The sequence below is a fragment of the Kogia breviceps genome, chromosome 13 (genome assembly GCF_026419965.1).
Source record: "Kogia breviceps isolate mKogBre1 chromosome 13, mKogBre1 haplotype 1, whole genome shotgun sequence".
NCBI lineage: Eukaryota > Metazoa > Chordata > Mammalia > Artiodactyla > Physeteridae > Kogia > Kogia breviceps.
In genome coordinates, this window is record NC_081322.1 from 63,769,623 (window position 1) to 63,790,873 (window position 21,251).

At 44.3% G+C, this 21,251-nt stretch overlaps 1 protein-coding gene across 3 annotated transcripts; it reads right to left on the reverse strand.

The window, feature by feature from the left end:
- Window positions 1-254: 254 nt before the first annotated feature.
- On the reverse strand, window positions 255-21,174 carry ALDH8A1 (aldehyde dehydrogenase 8 family member A1). Of its 3 annotated transcripts, XM_059083808.2 has the most exons (7): window positions 21,025-21,174; window positions 17,722-17,869; window positions 15,177-15,332; window positions 13,416-13,565; window positions 9,096-9,352; window positions 7,101-7,262; window positions 255-830 (listed from the first exon to the last, which is right to left on the reverse strand). In XM_059083808.2, exons 1-7 carry the CDS (start codon window positions 21,172-21,174, stop codon window positions 378-380), a joined length of 1,476 nt encoding a protein of 491 aa, XP_058939791.1. In that variant the 3' UTR covers window positions 255-377. The 3 variants fall into 3 exon arrangements, with proteins under 3 accessions (XP_058939791.1, XP_058939792.1, XP_058939793.1); XM_059083809.2 differs by lacking the exon at window positions 13,416-13,565 and having other exon boundaries at window positions 21,025-21,162; XM_059083810.2 differs by lacking the exon at window positions 7,101-7,262 and having other exon boundaries at window positions 21,025-21,162.
- Window positions 21,175-21,251: the final 77 nt, after the last annotated feature.

Genomic DNA, 21,251 nt, shown 5'->3' on the forward strand with positions numbered 1-21,251 from the left:
TCTCTTGGCTTTGTAGATTTTCTTTTTTACCATATACTTGCAAATGAAAAAAAAAAAATCTGGTTATCTGTGAATTTCCAAGAATTTTATCAAAATGATGAAAAAATACAATGAAGACACAAGTTAAGAGGAGCTTGATCATTGCCTGGCTTCCTTTTTGTGCCTTCCTATTCTTCAACTCTTCATTGAAAAGAGATAGCATCTCTTCACCAGAGGGTAAAAATACTAAGTACAGAGGATAGATAAGCTATAGAGATAACCTTCTGCTGAGTCAAGATGTGGCTGAAATTTATGCCAGGAATTCCATTCACCACACTGGACGACTGATTCTCTCTGCAGCCAGGCATCAACTGTAACAGCTTCTCCAATGGCCAAGGTCAGTGTTTAATGGTGATGGTTTTGATTTCAGTGAAGAATTCATAAGAGTCCTTGGCTCCTTCTCTACCCACACCAGAACTCTTCATCCCCCCGAAAGGCAGGTTCAGCTCTCTGATGAGCCAGCAGTTGGTCCAGACCAAGCCTGACTGTAACTTCTTGGCCACCCGGTGGACACGCCCCACGTTGCCTGACCACACCGTGGCAGCCAGTCCATATTTAACGCTGTTGGCTCTTTGAATCACTTCCTCTTCACTATCAAAGGGGACGACACACGTCACTGGACCAAATATCTCTTCCTTCATGCAGCAGGACTCGTCCTTAATGTCTGTTATCACCGTGGGAAGCATGAAGTACCCTGCTTGATTCCTGGGGGGAAGGTTTAACTTATCCACTCCCTCACCACACAGAATTTGGGCCCCTTCCATGTGAGCTTTCTTGATGTAACTTCTGACCTGGAGCGGTAAAAAACATAGTAACAACTTATCTTTTGCCTTCACACAAAGCAGAGAAAATTTAATATTTTTGAAGCATTAAGATGTATAAGGTCATTCCCCCCCAAAATCTAAGGTTGATTACATTTTCACTCAGCTGCTAAGTAAGCCTGAGTGCAGAAGTGCTGTAACTATTATCTGGACATTCAGCCCTCATAGGTAAGAGGAGGAGAGTTTTTTATTTAATGTCTAAGTGCTAGGCATACATATAAATGCTTTTCTCACATTCTCAGGTAATTCTCTCAAAACTATTAACTATGTATTATTATCTCCTATTTGCTGATTATATAATTGAGCCTCAGAAAGGGTAGAGGGTTCAAATGGATAATAAACAGTAAAGCTAGAACCTACACTCAGGTATATTCAGTAGTTAAATACACAGACTAATATTTTCTCACTTTGGGGGAGACTACGTCCACTGCAGAAGATGAGAAGTTGATTGGTGTATAAGACTTAATTAAAAGCCAGGGTGCCCTTCAATAGCTGAGCTTCCAGAACAAATAATTTCTAATGTCTCATCTCAGTACTGATTATATTGTGAAAATATATCTAGGTAATAGAGTAAAGCTCACAATAATGGGAAATAAATTATGTAATAAGTTGACCCAGTGACTCGGAGATAATGACAGATGTTTTTTAATATTGGTTATAGAAATGACTCGTTATAATAATGGTATATCTATTTATATTTGAAAATGTTGTTGAAGTCACAATGATATACTCTTCTACCCTTGAGGGGCATTATAAGCATAGAAGAAGTAGAAGAGTAATCCCAAAAATTAAAAGTCTAAAACAACAGTCAAATAGTACATCAAAGGCAGGGTAAAGTTTGGAATGATATTTTGGAATCCTACGGATTATCATTTATCTATCTGAGCATTCTGCCCCAATATTAGATTAGCACTCCATTGTAGAACTATATTCATTGTAGAGCTATATGTTTGCCATGTAAAAATAAAAAGATAGTGTTGTCTCATTATTAATTTTGCTTCAGTTTCTAGAACACTTAATAAGCCATGAAGTCAAAGACGTTTGAAAAATAGAGCATTCGGTAGAGCTTTATATTCTCCACTATTCCTCCTCCCCTACGTGAACAATGATCTGAAAGCTTTCCCAGAAAAGCTCTCGTTGAGTTTGTTGGTAGAGTCCACAATAGATCTGGACTTTTCCTTCCCCGACTCTCTTGCTCTTTTGAAGCAACCCGGTCACATTAATTAAAAGATGCCAGAGGCAGCATCCTGTGTGAACAAGGCGAGTGCAGGTGAGTCCCCAGAGGCCCCTGCTGGATGCAGAGCCAGAACTTTTATCAGTGATTCAAACAGTGCAAGGAGCGCTCTGGTTTTAGTTGATTATGTCTAAACAAAATTACATGATTCTCTCTTTGAAGCTCTTGGGATAATAAAATACCAAGAGAAGTGTCAGTTTTCAAATTGTGAACTTATCAAATTATTTAACATATAAGTTTCACACTAAACTGAATTTCTTTTCTAGAGAAAGTATCACTGGATGACACAATGATATCTACACTTGCAGCTCAGGAAAACTACTTTGTAACTGTTAATGTGCTATAAAATGCAATGAAATATTCTTATAAAACCTTTTCTTGGGCTTCCCTGGTGGCGCAGTGGTTGAGAGTCCGCCTGCCGATGCAGGGGACACGGGTTCATGCCCCGGTCCGGGAAGATCCCACATGCCGCGGAGCGGCTGGGCCCGTGAGCCATGGCCGCTGAGCCTGCGCGTCCGGAGCCTGTGCTCCGCAACGGGAGAGGCCACAGCAGTGAGAGGACCGCGTACCGCAAAAACAAACAAACAAACAAAAACAACGTTTTCTTGAGAGGAGAGAGCAGAGAGTAGTTAGCACTTAATATTGAATAGTTTTGGCCATAAAATCAACTTAGAAGAGTGGGCTCGGGAGCACAGCAGTGCTCAAATCCCAGTTCCTCCACTTATCAGCTGAGGGATTTTAAATGCTCTACACCTGGACTTCCCTGGTGGCGCAGTGGTTAAGAATCCGTCTGCCAGTGCAGGGGACACAGCTTCGAGTCCTGGTCTGGGAAGATCCCACATGCCGCAGAGCAACTAAGCCCACGCGCCACAACTACTGAGCCTGAGCTCTAGATCCCGCGAGCCACAGCTACTGAGCCCACGTGGCACAACTACTGAGCCCATGCGCCACAACTACTGAAGCCCGCACGCCTAGAGCCCGTGCTCCACAACAAAGAGAAGCCACCGCAATGAGAAGCCCACGCACTGCAATGAAGAGTAGCTCCCACTCACCGCAACTAGAGAAAAGCCCGCACGCAGCAACGAAGACCCAATGCAGCCAAAAATAAATTAAAAAAAAAAAAAAAAAGCTCTACGCCTCAGTTTCCTCACTGGAAAAATGGGATTGACTGTGCCACCTATTCATAGGGTTCTTGAGAGGACTAAAGAAAATAATATACGTAAAATACTTAGTGTGATACCTGACACACAGTAAGTCTTTTGAAAGTCAGCTGCTGTCGTTTGCGTTGATGTTGCTGGTGATGGTGATGATGATATAACGTACGATCTGACACTCACGAGCTAAGAGACTTCAGGGATGCTCCCCACTGTGTACGTCGGGGTGCGGGGTTAACTGACAGGGGAGGACAGGAAACCGCAGAAGTGGACCTTGGTTAGACCTGAAGCCTGGCCTTATTGGGGGATATCCCCGTGAACTTCCTCCTTGCTTCCCGCCACCTCACTGTCAACACTCAAGGATTCTCTCTCTCTGGTTATTTGCATCTTTGGAAGGCTGGCCTAGAGCCAGATTCTCCAGACAGTCAAGCAGGGAAGGATTCTGGAGAGTCAAAAGAAAAACAAAAATGAAAACAAAAAGCAACCCTGTGAAATAGGCAAGGGAGACTTTTCTGCATTCCCTGAGGGTAGAATCACCTGCCATTTCCTGTGGGTCCACGCTGCCGTCCTGGGAACCTACGAAGTCACACTTGCACTTAGGAGCCCTTAGCCATTACAAAACAACTGTCACAGCCTCTAGCTGGATTCTTCTGTCACTGCATCACCTGGGACAATCCCACAGGATGGAAACAAAGATCTCGTGGCTAATTTGATTTATTTATTCATTCATTTATTTTTGGCCATGCACGGCAGGATCTTAGTTCCTGACCAGGAGACCAGGGATCAAACTCGTGGCCCCTGCGGTGGAAGCACGGAGTCTTAACCACTGGACCGCCAGGGAAGTCCCATAATTTGATTTGGAGAAGACAGAGACGTACTGCAGAAGAGGAGGGGTGGAATGCAAAGATGGCAGCCGGTCCTTCCTTGGCTCGCAGACCCCAAACTCCCTGGCAAAAGGCGAGGAAAGACGACTGCCAGGGGAGTGTGTCTGCTGCCGCCTTGATCCCAGATCAAGGTTTGGCACACTGAACCGAAAAGAGTCACAGCCTGAAAAAGACACACATACACTTCCCAAGCTGCTTCCATTGGCTCCCTCTCAGAGGGCACAGACACCTAGGGCTTCCTCACAAGACCTGAGCCGAAAGCCCCCCATCAGGGGCCCACCTGGTGAGAGACCCAGAGGGTAAAGCTGTGACTCCTTGCATCCAGGCACACGTGTTCTGGGCGGAGTAGTAAGGATGGAAGGTGCCCAGGGGCCCTCTGAGCCACAGCAGGATGGTTGTGAGACTTTATACTGGGGAGCGGAGGGGGCTGTGAGCACAGCTGAGACGGGGGATCTACCTAGAGGGCCACAAAACAAGGGGACCCCAGAGCTACCCGAAGTTGTATGTGTGGTGGGATGATGGAAATACCACCTTTATTGTTCTTCCTTTAAAAATAAAAATAAATGGCTTATGATAAACACTATTTTTAAGTTTTTAACTATGAAAAACTATTTTTAACACTGTGCAAAATCTTCCCCCTTAGAAGCAATAGAACCGTGGAGCTTTCTGAGATGAGCTACCATCTTTCCGAGCTGGACTTCCTAAAAGGGCAGCGTATGAGCTCGGCACAGCCAGGCTTTAAGTCACATCCTCTTGGCTATCTCGTTATCATGGGGCATCATCTAAGGGGCACCCATAGGACCTTGATTACCATTCTCCACTGAAAGGAACCAGGGCTCAGCAGACAGAGGTCCTGTTGCCCGTGTGGGGAGAACAACTCACATGGCCTGAGGCTGCTTGCTGTCAGAGAGCAGAAACGCTTCGGGGAGGGCCCGCAGTGGAGCTCAGGAGGGCACTGGTGGGGGGGGCAGGCTAAAGAGAGGGCCGCTTTGGGCCAGCAGGGATACACTGAGCATCACAAATATTGTATTAAAACCCATGGGCAGGGCTTCCCTGGTGGCCCAGTGGTTGAGAATCCGCCTGCCAATGCAGGGCACACGGGTTCGTGTCCCGGTCCGGGAAGATCCCACATGCCGCGGAGCGGCTGGGCCCGTGAGCCTTGGCTGCTGAGCCTGCGCGTCTGGAGCCTGTGCTCCGCAACGGGAGAGGCCACAACAGTGAGAGGCCCGCGTATCACAAAAAAAAAAAAAAAAAAAAAAAAAAAAACCCACAGGCATTACAATACATTGAAACTTGGTGAGCCTGTATTTGACCCAAGTTCACTATGTGGGGAAAAAGAGACAAATACTCAGAGTACAACAGAGAAAAGCCGTAATTACCAATAGGAGTCAATGGATAGCATCAATTTCTCTCACACACAAAAGACAGGGGGCTACAAGTCTTTCAACTGCTACAGGAAAGTCAAATACTTTGATTCGTTTCACTGATTCACCTCCCCTCATTGGGGAACTTAAATAGTTATTATAACAGTGCCTACGATGGAAGAACAGTTTCTCTGCCGAGTTGATAAAGAGAACTTTGAGTCTCAGGTGAATGGTGAATTGCAAAGGGGACCTTAGATGACACCATGGCCTGAGTCTACTGGAAGATGCTTCTGGGAAGTTAGTTCTGTACCACAGAAAGCATTCAGAAACATCCAGGAGGTTATTTTTCACCACTTGTTTGCACGTGTGGGCAGGTAGCATGGATCCCTGTGTCTAGAACAGCCAGATAAGGGAGGACAAGGGAGCCTCTTGCACCTGGTGATGCCTCACTCCACCAGGGTGGGAACATCCACAACTGTGGGTCCACCGCAGGCACTCTGGGGACAGCTGCCCACGTGCCTGCAATCTTGTAGGTGAATTTGACTGGAGGAAAACACAGTCATGCTGGCCGGTCTCACTTTAAATAAATGACCGCATATTTATTTAATGCGATCATAAATGATCACAGCTCCAGGTGAGTGCTTGGAGCTGCCCCGGCGACAAGACGGTCACTTCGAAGCCCATTCTCTCTCCTGATCTCCTGCAAGACTATCTCACACCTTTTCCTCCTTCTTGAAACCTTCAACACCATCTCCCCTCCTCTCCCTGCTTCCCATTTTACTGAGAAAACAAATAAGAAGAGACCAGCAAGACTGAGACTACACCTTCCCACCTGTGGGCATCTGTGCTCCACACTACAGTGAAGGTAAAAGTTAAAATGTAGTAAGTCTACCAAATCTGTGCAGTGTCAGAGAGTTCTTCAAACTTAAGTAAAGGTTCTGTCCCTCACTGGTTAACTGATAGGGGTGTATTACCATTACCCTTGGTTGGCCTGAGTTACTACAGCTGAAAATGAGGTCTTTTTAAGCTCTGAAATTCTATGACTTATTTTGCGAGTCCCATCAGGTAATGAATTAAAATGACCTTGAAGACCCCAATTCCATAAGCCACCCAGAGAACATCAATGGCTTCTCCCACGGAGGCTCCCACAAGTCACCCCACCAACTAAGGACCGCAGCATTTGGACTGGATTCGCACTTCTGGACTCCTGTTTGCTGTAAGCCAGAGGCAGAACCTTACTGCCTGGGGACTGACTGGGAACATTTACTGGTGGAAATCCCTGACACTCTCAGCCCACATCATTCTCATCACCTGACCTTTATGCTCTGCAATTTGCCTTCTTCACTCTACTGGTGGCATCTCTGTACTGACTCCTCAAGTTCATTTATTTCATGTAGATGCTGCTTGAACCTGGACTACATTTGTGTATTCCTCTCTAACATTTTCAGACTCTGTATCCAGAGACAATTTCCCACACATCATAATTATTTAAAAATAGGGTAGTAATCAACAGTATTTCAAAGCACAGACGGTGTTACACCTCGCGTTGAGCTCCTCTCAAAATAAGAACTCTTTCTGTAACTTACACACAGGGATTTACTTACTTTCTCCAGATGAGCTTTACTGATTAGAGCTCCCATGTCGGCTGACGGGTCAGAGGGAATGCCTACTTTCCACATTCTGGTAGCCTCTACAAACCTCTTTAAAAATTCACTATAGATGCTCTTCTGGACAAAGATCCTGCTGGTGCAGAGGCAAATTTCACCCTGCCAAGAATGACACATGAGGACAATGACAAAACAGGAGGGCCCACTCCTTCACGGATAGATCACCCTGCACTTCTGAGCGCCTGTCATGTATCAGGCACTGGTCTGGACAATGGGAGATGGTGGTAAACAAGATGAAGTTTCACCATGTGGAATGCACTGTCTTATAGGGAAGACAGGCAATAGCACAAGTAAAGCTCAATGAACAATATAACTTCAGGTTGTGCCCAAAACAATACAAGAAAACTAAGCAGAGAATGAGAATAGAAAATAATGGGTGGAGGGCAGCTTTTACTCCCTTTTATTAAAGGGAGTCCTGGAAGGCACTGGTGAACAGGGGATATTTGAACTGACCCTTGATGGATGAAGATCTGAAGGAAGAGAATTCTCAGCAGTAAATGTAAAGGACCTGCCACAGGCATGAGCTTGGAGTGTGTGAGGAAAGGCAGGAAGGTGAGTGGGGCTGAGAGGGGGGGGGAGATGGAGGCAGGGACAGGGGCCACAGGGATCTAGAAGATGAAAGCAGGGGGTGAGGAGCGAGGCAACATCACACAGGGTCTCAAAGGCTCATAGACTCACAGAGAGCTTGCATTTTATCCGCAGTATCATGAAAGGACCATGGAAGGCTTTAAGCAGCAGATGATGGGATTGGATTTACACCTTAAAATGATCATTCTGGCAGCTGTGTGGAGAATAGAATTGGAGAGAATGAGAGTGGGGACAGGGGAGAGTTAAGAGAGCTTTTCAGACATTCAGATAAGTGGAGGTAGCTTGGACCAGGCAGGACCAATGGAGATGAGAAAAGTGATAGGAGTCCACTGAGGTTAACAAATTCTTAAAGGGGCATGGGACCCCAAAAGTGTAAGGAAACTGGCATAGATGCTCTGGAGAAGTGATAGGACTCAGGATAGATTTTTAAAGATAGAACTAACAGGACCTGTTGGTGGATTAGTGAGGTATAAGGAAAAGAGAAAGTAAGAATAAGGATGAGTCCCAGATTTGGGGCCTGAGTCTCAGAGTGGATAGTAGTCTCTTCCCTGGAGAGGCAAACACAAGGAGGGGAGAGCAGAGGTACCGCAGGGAAAGGAGAGGGAGGGGAATCAAGAGTTCTGCTCTGCACAGTTTAAGTTTCAGATGCTACTGGACATCCAAATAGAGGCACTGAGTGTTCCAGGGAGAGGCGCTAACAGATTTCTGAGTGAAAAATCATCCTTATCATCATTTGAACATAACATGTAATAGTTTACAAACCACATTCTGGACTTGTCAGTATTGTGTATGTATGATTGTACATATATGCATAAATAAATATTTTCATCACATTGATATTTCATCTTCACAACAACCCAACCAACAATCCGGAGAAACAAAGCTGCCCAAGGCTCCTCCATGACGTTAAGTTAAGAAACTTGCTTGAGACTTGTTCAGGTATTTGTTTCTAAGTGTGTGAATGCATTTGGGATGCTTTGGGGAGGGATAATAAGGTTTCCGGGAGCTAGGACACCTGGACAGCAAGAAAAGGCTGGGAAAACTGTAAATAAAGGAATGGGGAAGCTTGGAGAAGCAAAAAAGAAGTCATCACCCAATAAAAGCCATGTAACTCAAGAAGAGTTTGCTGCACAGGAGACGCCACAAGGCTTCTGAGTGACATTATGATTGAACAGATAGCCAATGGAGTAACACAATGTAACCATTCTACTTTCACTGAAATAGTCCTGGATTGACTTACTCACCCCAGTTTTGCACTGTGATGCAACAGATCCAGCTTGACAGGGCTACTGAGTTAAAAACAAGCAAATAAACAAAGGGGAAGAGAAAACCCAGAGGATGTACCTGGTTGGCAAAGCTGGACCTGACCGTTGTCGGAACACACTCTTCCAGGTTGGCATCTTCAAAGATGATGGCAGGATTCTTGCCCCCCAGCTCCAGCGAGAGCTTCTTGCAGTGGGGAGCACTCAGCTGTGTGATCCGCTCAGCCGTGGGCTGGCTCCCAGTGAAGGAGATGAGGGACACCTCTGGGTGGGACACCAGTGCCTCGCCTACCCTGGGTCCCATTCCAAACACAATATTTACCACACCTGGTGGAACACCTGGATGGGAAGCAGTATCGGTTTCAGTGATTCTTCTCAGTAGGTCGAGGACTTCAGGTTACATGGAGATTCTCCTTCAAAGTTCAACGGTGTGAATAGGGTTGGGAGGGAATGTTAACGGCTGTCTCTGGTTCAATAGCAAAACAAAGACTACAGCATCACCTCTGCCTATGCTATACCCCAGGTGGGATTTCTCTGGGGGCTTTGTTCTAGAAAAATGCAGGGTTGAACATTCTATATAATTCATTCCATAGTATTGACTGGGCCTCAGGGGCTGAAGATACAAATACATCCCCAGGTAGGTCGGGCCTCAGGAGGGAGGAGATCCCTCCTGAGCACAGTTCAGTGGGCAAATGTGAAGTAGAGGGGGGCATTCATGCACTAAAGAAGCCAGAGAAGAGACCAGGGGAGTGAGGGAGGGCTCCCCCAGGAAGGTGAGTCTTGAGTTGAACGTTCGGCTCCCCATGATATGGATGCACCATCACCCTCTAAGACTGACTAATCAAGAACAGCCCCAAGTAGGTGCCCCAATCTTTTCTATCACGAAACTCTACTGCTCTGTATCTGGATGTATTCATTTATGTGTTTTATGGATTTTCCTGTTCATTACATATCGACCACTAGAAGGTACTCCAGTTAAGGGCAGACATGGGGTATGCGTTTTGCCTTTCATTGTATCCATTGTGCCATGGCCTACTTTGCCATATAGACTGAATACCCATTAAAAAAATTTTTTTAACGCATCACATTTAAAATAAATTAATGATAGCCATTATCAAAAAATCTGGAAACAATAAATGCTAGAAAGGGTGTGGTGAAAAGGGAATCCTCCTGCACTGTTGGTGGAAATGTAAATTGATGCAGCCACTATGGAGAACAGTATGGAGGTTCCTTAAAAAACTACAAATAGAACTAATATATGACCCAGCAATCCCACTACTGGGCATATACCCTGAGAAAACCATAATTCAAAAAGAGTCATGTACCACAATGTTCATTGCAGCACTATTTACAATAGCCCGGACATGGAAGCAACCTAAGTGTCCATCAACAGATGAATGGATAAAGAAGATGTGGCACATATATACAATGGAATATTACTCAGCCATAAAAAGAAACGAAACTGAGTTACTTGTAGTGAGGTGGATGGACCTAGAGTCTGTCATACAGACTGAAGTAAGTCAGAAAGAGAAAAACAAAAAGTGTATGCTAACACATATATATGGAATCTAAAAAAAAAAAAAAGGTACTGATGAACCTAGTTGCAGGGCAGGAATAAAGATGTAGACATAGAGAATGGACTTGAGGACACAGGGTGGGAGGGGAAAGCTGGGGCGAAGTGAGAGTAGCATTGACATACGTACACTACCAAAGGTAAAATAGATAGCTAGTGGGAAGCAGCCGCATAGCACAGGGAGATCGGCTCAGTGCTTTGTGACCACCTAGAGGGGTGGGATAGGGAGGGTGGGAGGGAGCCTCAAGAGGGAGGGCATATGGGGACATACGTATGCATATGGTTGATTCACTCTGGTGTACAACAGAAGCTATGCAGTATTGTGAAGCAATTATACTCCAATAAAGATCTATTAATAAATAAATAAACTAATGAAAAAGAAGATATAATGCTACATATGTATGCTATTAAAATAATTTTAATGAGAATAAAAAATTTAAAGAGTACCAGTAAACGCTCACATTTATTGGGTACTTCCTGTAGGTTGGTCATTGTTGTAAGTGGGCTATACCCTATAGCTCTCGCAACAGCTCTGTGAGGTACGTCGTATTAATACATTGATTGATTACGTTTCCTTGAGCTCCGATGTTAATAAGTTAAGACCTATCTACTGGACAGTACTTCTCAGAACCATTTTGCCATTTGATCCAGACACTAATGAAATTTTTCTAGATAAATCTGCCTTCTACCCTTAGAAGACTCTGGTTATAAGAGAAAGAAGGCAGTTTAATTGGCAAATAACAATTCAGTAAAACTCAGAGTAGGTGGCTAAGGGACAGCAAAGGGAAGGAAGTCCCCCCAGTGCCAGGATGTGCCTGGGTCACGACAAGGAAAATTTTAAGCTTAAATAGAGCAGAACCAAAATTAATAGGAAGGGCCAGAAATCTGCCGTCAGTGGACACTTCAGGAATGAGAGCAAACGTTTGGTGCCCCCAAGGGAAAAAACCAAATATTCTAGGGCTCCCAAAGAGGTATTCATGGTGTACCTATATAAATATTCGATGATTTTATTTCAAAGGAAGTTCATTTACCAAGTCTGTTTGAATGCCCCGGACTAGAGGAGCTAGCTGTTGAAATATCCAGAATGCCTTAGCAGGTTGTTTTAGCTTTCCTTTCTTACACTATTGCAAGTTTCTCTTAGAGTACTGTAAAGCAGAATTAAGTGATGTCATTCACACCCCCTCCCAATCCCAGTGGAGAAACTGAGGGCTCATGTCAGGTGCAACTGGACCATCATAGTCTCAGTGTTTGTTGGAGGAGGAAGGTTTGGCAAAGCCAGCCCAGGGAGGGAGGGAGGATGGGAGGGAGGGAAGGACTGTCTCGGTACAATAGGTTTATTCATTCACAAGAATAAGAGCAATGCTGGGTAAATACATGGAAACATAAAACTCTCATGCAGACCAGGTTCTGGGTTATATGAAAGAGGAGGGTGATTAGAGAAGAGAAATCATCATAGATCAAGATGTAGCTGATTTTAGGAGTGAGTGGTCTCTGGAACACGGCTCTGTGGCAGCGTCCCCAGCTCCCTGTGTATCCAACACAGGATCAAAGCAGAGCAGAGGCCCCACTTCTATCTCACACCAGGGAACTGGCCGTCAAGAGGCAGGGAAGAAACACCTTGGACCTCTGCAGATACTAGAGATTCAATTTTGCAAAGAAAGGGATAGAATGCAGTCTCTTTTATAAGGGAGGGACGGCATGTTCTGGGACAGGAGGGAGGTAGGGATGTTCATATCATGCACCTTCCAGAGGTCTAGGGCAGCCATCGACATCATCCCAAAGACCTAGGCTGGGGGGCCTCATTCCTCCATAGGATACAAGGGAAATGGGCAGCTAAACTAGGGTCATGAGGCCCAGTGCTCTTCCCTAAACAGGCACAATTTAACCTGTCATCTAAACCCTGGAGTAGGAAGTGGCTCAACTTTCCTGGAAGCCAATGTGTATGTTTTTGCTTTGAGAGAAAAGGCATCCAGGAGAGAGATGGGCTCTTACCAACCACCCCTTCTATGGATCTAAGTGAGCCCAGCAGCACCTCCTCTGTGGGTTTGAAGGAAACGAGCACAGCAGAGACTGACAGAGCCTGTTCCCCACCACCTGCCATGAGCTGAGGGCCTTACACTGAGGGGCTTCCCGTGGGTTACAAGCTACAGCCTCCTGCCTGCGTGCGACCTTCCAAGTCTGGTGCAGTGTCGGCTGAACACTCCAGGCGACACCAGGAACACACCCTCCACGCTTTAAACCACCAGCAGGAGGACACGGAACCACAGTATATCATCATCACAGCAGTTGTTCCAAATGCAGGGAAAACTGAGGGGTGGATATTCAATTCTCCCGAAAATGGGCTGTTTCTCTTAGGCATTCTACAGCTGTGCAAACCAGAGAGGTACCTAGCAATATTCTTCTTTTCATCAAAATCCACTTGTGTTTCGAATGTAGTATTTAAACTGACTATTGGAGACACGGTCTGGGGCAGGCTGGTGTCGGAGTTCATCAAGCTCTTTAAGCCGTTTGCTGTACTGCTATCCTGTGCTCAGGGCACTGCCCGTGGAGGCCGTGCAGGGAGGAGCTGTCCTGCAGTAGCACGTTCTGGGGATGAATAAAGGAAGCAGTGGGCCTGAGCCCCGTGGATGAAGGGGGATTTCTCAGAAGAGGATCAGGGAAACGAAAAATCAGAGATGTCCCTGGGATCTGTTTCGGTGCTGAGCAGATTTCTACCTAAATAACTTTTCAAATGTCAGTGACCCTACAGAAGCCGAAGCCTACAAAGTGTACATCTCCGAAGCCAATCGCGTGCCCCCCCCGCTCCTTACACCCCCATCTCCCAGTTACCTGCTTTCCCCAGGAGTTGGCACAGCATCCACGCGGTCACAGAAGTCATCTCGCTGGGCTTGGCTATCACAGTGTTGCCAGCGGCGATCGCTGGAGCCATCTTCCAGGTCAGCAAGTAGAGGGGCAGATTCCATGGGCTGATCAGACCAGCTGACAGAGGATAACAGAAGCATTGCCATCAATGACATGCCCCTCAAAGCAGACGGGCCAGACAGGCTTTATGAATGAAAACTCCTTCATGCTACACCAAACTTCAGCTTACTCTTCCAAAATCCCAAACTTTTGTAGCCAACTTCGGGGAACTAATTCTAAACTGTATAACAAGCAGCTGTACCTTTAAAAACTATAATCAGTACAGTTTACTCTTTTCTTGATGACTTACAATTATATTTATGAACAACAGCAATATAAGTTCTGGGGCTAAAAGACGGTCACCTGTCCCTAAACATTCTCAGCATGTGATCAGGTTTGAGATTTGTAGACTGATCTCTGCACTATTTAAACTTCTCCCTCCTCAGTATCAAACAGGCCAGCTACTATTTCTTCTAAATTTCTCCATCTCTGTTTCTAATCTCTTGTGGATTGAGACATAAAATCTCAAGCTGTTCAGAATTATTTGTAAAATAAGAGCAGTCGGTTCTGAGACTGTGAAATCCATTTTAGCTAACCCAGAGTATTTTTTAATTAAAAAAAAAATCTTTCTAGGTTCTCACCTGTATCCTGACCAGATAGGTTTGCTGGGTAAGTAACAGAACCAACATCTACAATGGGTCTCCGTGTAACATTCTGAAACCACATAGGCTTCTGACCATAAAACGTGTAAAAATAAAGCCTACATTATGAATAAGTAAATGGATTCACCTTATTTTATATTCTGCCCTCAAGCCTGAGCTATGAAAGTGAACATAGTTTACATTATTAAATTTCCCACTGAAAAATCTGCTCTTTAGGGGATAACAATATTTTTGCAGCATAATGTACTAGCATACTTCTTAGGAGGAGGTTTGAGCTCTTCTAATGCCTTGGAAATACCATTTCCGAAGGGCTCAGGTAAAATGTTCCATTTTCTTCCCCTTTAACTTATCTTCTTTTATTCTATCATAAAATATAACTAGTAAAATATGGACGGTGGTTGTTTTTTTTTTCTCAGAGGAAACAGTGCCATCTAGTGGACATTTTTAGTTATTGCAGATATTTCTAGGTCCTCTAAAGGGCAAGAAGCAGAGAAATGAAAGAGGGAAGTAGATAATCCAGTCAAGGCTTATTTACCATGTACCTGGCACTGTTCTAAGTGCTCTACACTTACTAATTTACATAATTCACACAAAGATATATAAAGATAAAATTAAACCATCCTCCCCGTTTCCAGATCAGGATACTGAAGCACACAAAAGTTAAATCACTTACCCCACACATAACCTAAAATCTATGATCTTAACCACAACGCTCTCTGGAAATAATTTTTTTTTTTAATTACAAGGGACAAAAAGCCCTGGATTGTGAATTTACAATCAGTATCATTCTTTTTTTCTGTGATTCCTCCAGAACAGTGTTCCAGGAATAGCTAGGGAATTTGACACAAAGAAAATAAACTAGAATTGGATGTTTAAGGCCAATTAAATTTCAGATAAAGTAGAAGAAATTTCTACTTTCCTTTTTTTTTTTTTTTTTTTTTAAGTCTGTTCCTTTAGGTCAATTCTACAGGGCTGACTGAGCATTTCTACGTGCAACTGTGGTCCAGGCTTTCATTGCAGCACCTACCGATGCCCACGGGGCTCCGCACCGTGTAGTGGAGACAGCCCAGGTGGTCCATCTGTGTGCACTCAGACGTGTGGTGCAGGATGGAGGAAGCGAAGAACCGGAAGTTCTGTACAGACCGGGGAATATCCATGGTTCTCGCCAGGGTTAGGGTTTTCCCTGTAAGAAGTCAACAACAGAAGGTACTGTCAGTGTTCTTCAGCTCATACTGGGAGGAGGCAATACCACATACGTATCCTGAAGTAGCCTCTGTTTCTCCCAGCCTGGGAGGGGCATTCCTTGGTTACAGAGAGCGTTGATCATAGTTTGATAAAACTATGAAACAGGGCTTCCCTGGAGGCACAGTGGTTGAGAGTCCACCTGACGATGCAGGAGACACGGGTTCGTGCCCCGGTCCGGGAAGATCCCACATGCCGCGGAGCGGCTGGGCCCGTGAGCCATGGCCGCGGAGCCTGCGTGTCCGGAGCCTGTGCTCCGCAACGGGAGAGGCCACCACGGTGAGAGGCCCGCGAACCGCAAAAACAAAACAAAACAAAAAACTATGAAACAATTAGATGTGAGGTTATTAGATGAAGTAGAGGGGGTTATAGTTGAGTCAAATAATCTTTGTTTTGTGGACTGAACAATTCATAGCTATCATCAGGAATTCGCCAGATGCTATCACTTCACCCACACCAGCTCTTTCAATTCAAAATCACCAAGCTTTGGACATGCTACAGAGGGGCTGTAATAATGGGTGTTAAGACAGCTGTATTTGCACATCACCAAAAAAGCACGTGATGATATTAACTGTCTCCTCAACACACAGTGGAGTCACTAAGATGGACACATGGCAGAACCACTGATGGGAACCTGGCACAGGATGCTGCGTGGCCCTTGCTCACCCATCATGTGCCCCATGCACATCCCAGATACATGCTAACCTGGATTGTTCCTTAGTTATCTTTAGTGATACAGGGAGACTCTGCAGTGTCAGGAAGCATTTTCTTCTTCTTTTTTTTTTTCCTTTTGCGGTATGCAGGCCTCTCACTGTCGTGGCCTCTCCCGTTGCGGAGCACAGGCTCCGGACGCGCAGGCTCAGCGGCCATGGCTCACAGGCCCAGCCGCTCCGTGGCATATGGGATCCTCCCAGACCGGGGCACGAACCCGTGTCCCCTGCATCGGCAGGCGGACTCTCAACCACTGCGCCACCAGGGAAGCCCGAAGCATTTTCTTCTTAAGGGTCTGGAGTCAGGCTGCTTCTCAACTTTAGGCTGCTTTACAGCACGCATATAAATTAAAGAGATCTTGGTCTTTCCTAACAGATATCATTACAAAGATTTACAGACATTTACTCCATTACCCTGACTTCTGGGAAGCAGTTAAAAAAACTGGGAAATTGTGTTGAGAGTGGAACAGTGACCAACATATCGGAAATCTTTCTAAAAAACTGTGTGAATGCTCTTCAAGTTATCTTTGCTTTTAGCAAACAAATTTATGTTTACCAAAGTGGAAAGGAAGGGGAGGGATAAATTAGGAGGTTGGGATTAACATATACACACGACTATATATAAAATAAATAACCAACAAGGACTTACTGTAGAGTACAGGAACTATATTCAATATCTTGTAATAACCTATAAGGAATAAGAATCTGAAAAAGAACATATATATGTATATATACATACATATATACATATGTAAGATAATTTGAAGAGCTGTCACATGTATATGTATGTATCTATATCTATATATCTGAATCACTGTGCTGTACACATGAAACGAACACATTGTAAATCAACTATACTTCAATTAAAAAATAAATATCATGCCACAACTACTGAAGCCCGTGCACCTAGAGCCTGTGCTCTGCAACAAGAGAAGCCACCGCAATGAGAAGCCTGCGCGCCACAATGAAGAATAGCCCCCACTCGCCGCAACTAGAGAAAGCCCGCACGCAGCAAGGAAGACCCAACACAGCCAAAAATTATTAATTAATTAAGTAAAATTTTAAAAATAATAAATGAATCGCGTAGTGAAAAGAAAAGAAACAAAAAAACAAATTTGCTTTGAAACTCTCTACTTAGAACTAGTGGAGGGTTGCACCCTCAGCCCTCGTTCTTCCTCTCTCCCCATATCCATGCCCTCTGCCATACATCTTTGCAGTTCCTTCCTCCAAATATACAGTGTATTTATTTCCGCGCCTCTTGAACTTGCGTTGGGCCTTGACTTGCTTTGGCTATCAGAACGAAGCAGAAGTGGGCCAGCTGCAAGCCTCAGCCTTCAGAGGCCTTGGCTGGTTTGGCTTTCCATCCTCTACCACTGCCGTGAGAAGCACGTGGGTGGGCTAGCTGATGCGTCCAAGAGGGTGGGGGTAACATGAAGAAAGTGTCCTGAGTTCCATCCACACGGTTAAGAGGCAAGAGATCAACTGACAACCTGGAAGGAGCGTGTGAACCGCCAGGAAGATAGTGCGTGCACTTCCCATAAAGAAGGGAGAGCGGCGCTAAACCCCAGCTCCGCTAGAGAGAGCGAGCGTGGGGAAGAGGCCGGCACCGATGCCTCTCACCTTGGTCCCTGGATTCAGCCTGGGCCAGCTCCTCCAGGGACTGTTCCAGCAAATCCGCCAGCCGCTGCAGCACCTGCGAGCGCTCCTGGGGGCTCCGGGAGGACCAGCCCGGAAAAGCTGCTCTGGCGGCCTCCACCGCGGCTTCGATCTCGGAGGAGCAAACGGAAGAGGGTCGCCTTAGACTGCTGCTCCCGAGGGCTGGATGAATCCAGCATCCACAGGTCTGTACATGCCTAACGTTTTTTTCTGCCTAATTTCAAGTATTCGACACTCCCAGTACTGAGTCGCCCACAAAGTGGTGTTTATACGAACCAGCAAAGCCGGAGCACCACAAAAAAAAGAAAAAATGCTCCATTTTGACCAAGGTATCCAGAATGTGGCGATAATAGAATCTATAAGAGTGGCAGGTATACGTTTTCAATAATTTCAAAATATAGAAAATTTCTGAATATCATATGAGAGAGGAAACTTAATTAAGATGTATGGAATCTCTAAACTCTTAATGCAGTTTTGACATACTTGATATGGTCTAGGAGTTTCTTTGAAATCACATCCCAGACTGCCATTTTCACTTGGAATGACTAATCATATTAGTTATTTATTGACTAATTTTTATATATAACGGAATGTGCTAAATGCTTTACACAAATTATTTCATTAAATCCCTTTTAAAATTCTGTAACATGAGTATCGCTAAGCCAGTTTTACAGATAAGGAAACTGAAACACAGAGAGCTCAAGTGATTTGCCAGAGGTCACACAGCTAATAAGTGGCAGAATCAGGATGCAAACCCAGATCTCTGTGGCTCCCAAGACCACAGCTGGCCTGCTATGGCATAACCACAGTCACAGTCCCCTGCCTGGCTCCGCCCAATGGAAAGGTCCTCTGTTGGAGGAGAGGGCATCTGTGGTTGAACAGATAGCTTGGGGACCTGGTTTTAGAGCTAAATCCAAAAGGAAACAATGTATAGGAAGGTATCAGCAAAGCCAGTTCATGGAGGCAGAATGCATTATCAGGGCTTCTGCTGTCTTTCTCCTCTCTTAGGCAAACGTCTAAGCAATGCCTTTTCCAGAGATGGCAAATCCAGAGCCTATGTCTCTCCCTTCTCTCTCACATGCATGACATATATAATCAGTCACAGCTTTCTTCCACCACTGGACCCAGGCTCAGTCTCAGAATCTTTTTCCGCACGCTTCTGGCATCTTTCTTGTATTACATGATCTGACAATTCAGCTGCCCTATCACCCCAAATCAGATCTACACGCCTTCTCGTTTTCTTTATGTGAACAAAGTCACTTTCAGCTGAGCTAAAATAGGTACAAAAGGATTCTTGTCTTAATTACAAATGTCTGGAAAGTTGGTGGTTGATGCCCTGCTGCCAGCTTACAAGAAGAGGGTTCCTACCTACAGCAGTCAACGTCAAATCTAATCTTGCTACAGTTGTCAATGCAAAACTCTGATCTTTTAGAAAAGCAGAAAACTCAAGTCCAGTCATATTTTCTAAGTTGTCCTATGTCACATGTCCTACATCCATTTAATGTAGAACACATATAATGTACTACATACTATAATATTAGCAAAATACTTATAAAGCATTTACTATATGCCAGATGCAAAGGGCTCTACATATGTCAGTCTGTTGTTTAATCTTCAGAACAGCACTCTGAAGTAGGTATTATTATTATCCCCATTTTATAGATGAGGAGACTGAGGCGCAGGGAGGTTCAGCTGTAGGTCAAGAACATAGGTATTAAGCGGTGCAGCTGATCTCTGAAGCCAGGCAGTCGGACCCCAATGCTACAGTGCAAATGCTACTGCGAGTGTGTGTGTGACCACTAATCTAAGCATGCTGTGATCTGTAAAATAAGGATGATGACAGTCTTATTTATAGGTTATGACTCAGATTTGGGACAATTTGTGTTCAATGGCTTAGTGAATGCACAGCACAAAGCAAACGCTGAATGAATGGGAGTCCTGTTGACAGACTGGCAGCACTTTCTGTGAGTGACTTTTGGGGAAATTGGGCACGTGGCTTGCACGGTAACCATATTTTTCAAGCCAGAAAAACCTGGGATTTACGGTATCAGATGGAATGTTTGCAAGCTGGATTGCTGGGAAATCCAAAATATCTATTCCTCTGCGAGCAGGTGTATCCATCCCTCATTCTCTCTTCTGCAAGGGCTGAGCCATTAGCTGCAGAAAATATTTCACCTGAATTTGGCATACTTGTCAATTTTAACTTTACTTTGGAAAGGACTCTGAGACAAGGAGGGCTCGAAAAGCTGGATTTCCCACGTCTATCTCAGGTCATTTGAAGCAAACAAAATTGCAGGTTACAGTTTAACCAACAAATTAGCCAGTATTTGCAAACTTTAATCCAAAAGTCTAAAGGTTTTTTTTAAATGCAAGACAGATTTAGAATATTATTAACAGTAGAGAAAGAATAGCTTAGTTCTTTTTTTAAAAAAACCTTGCATATAATACTCATTTACATACGAATGCTACAATTATCTTTTAAATAATCTAGTTCTTTGTGCCTTAAAAAAATAAATTAAAATCCATTTGATTTGAGCATAAATCCACTTAGATGAGTATACATTCATCAGCCACATTTATCACCCCAAATATATTTATACTCTCAGTGCAATAACTAATCAAATATATCGCAAATATTTTACAAAACTCCTCAATAATATTAATTCTACATCACTGAAAAAAAGTTTTAATGTGTGCGCCACTAAGTACTTTGAGTGAGAAAAAGTAGTGTTAAATTTAACTTCAAAAATATGCTGGAATTTGATTCTGCATTTCATCAAATGATTGGTTTTACCTTACTAGATATTTTGAAGACATGAAGAATTATTACAGGATAATATAAAATAAATCCCTGGGTTTTAAGATTTTGTCAATTTTTGTGAAGTAATGTATTTTTTGGAAATCCATGAATATAATGGCAAATTTAGGCAACACTTGGTTGGCAAAAAGGATCACTTGGTAATACTGATCATTCTTACAAATAATGCTTTTTACTAGGCACCCATCAAGGACTGTCTGTGAGTTGTGGCTTTGTGTTAGGCAACCTGGATTATTATCTGTGTCTGCATATGGTAACCTGAGATTGGTGCCGTGTATCATATATACCCAATTACAAAATAAACCTTCCTAGAACTAAAAATCTTCCTTCTGCTAATGTTTAACAATCCTACACCTTTTCTCAATCCCCTTTGCTCCTAGAAAATTAAGTTACCATAAATCACCAACAGGCAAAGTAGATTTCAGTCTTCTCGGAGTGAATATACTCACCTCTTCTTCTCCACTGTTTGGCACCTGGCAGTACACTTCCCCTGTAGAGGGATCGTAGGAATCTAGGTATGAGCTACAAGGTAAAAATTTCCCATCTATGAAATTTTCCAGCATCAAAAGGGCCCCTGTTCCAGCCATAGCAAAGGACATGCCTGCCCTTCCCCTCGGCGTTGCTCAGGGACGTTATCCCCCCTTCTCCCGACTCCTGACTTAAAACCTCCTCCTCA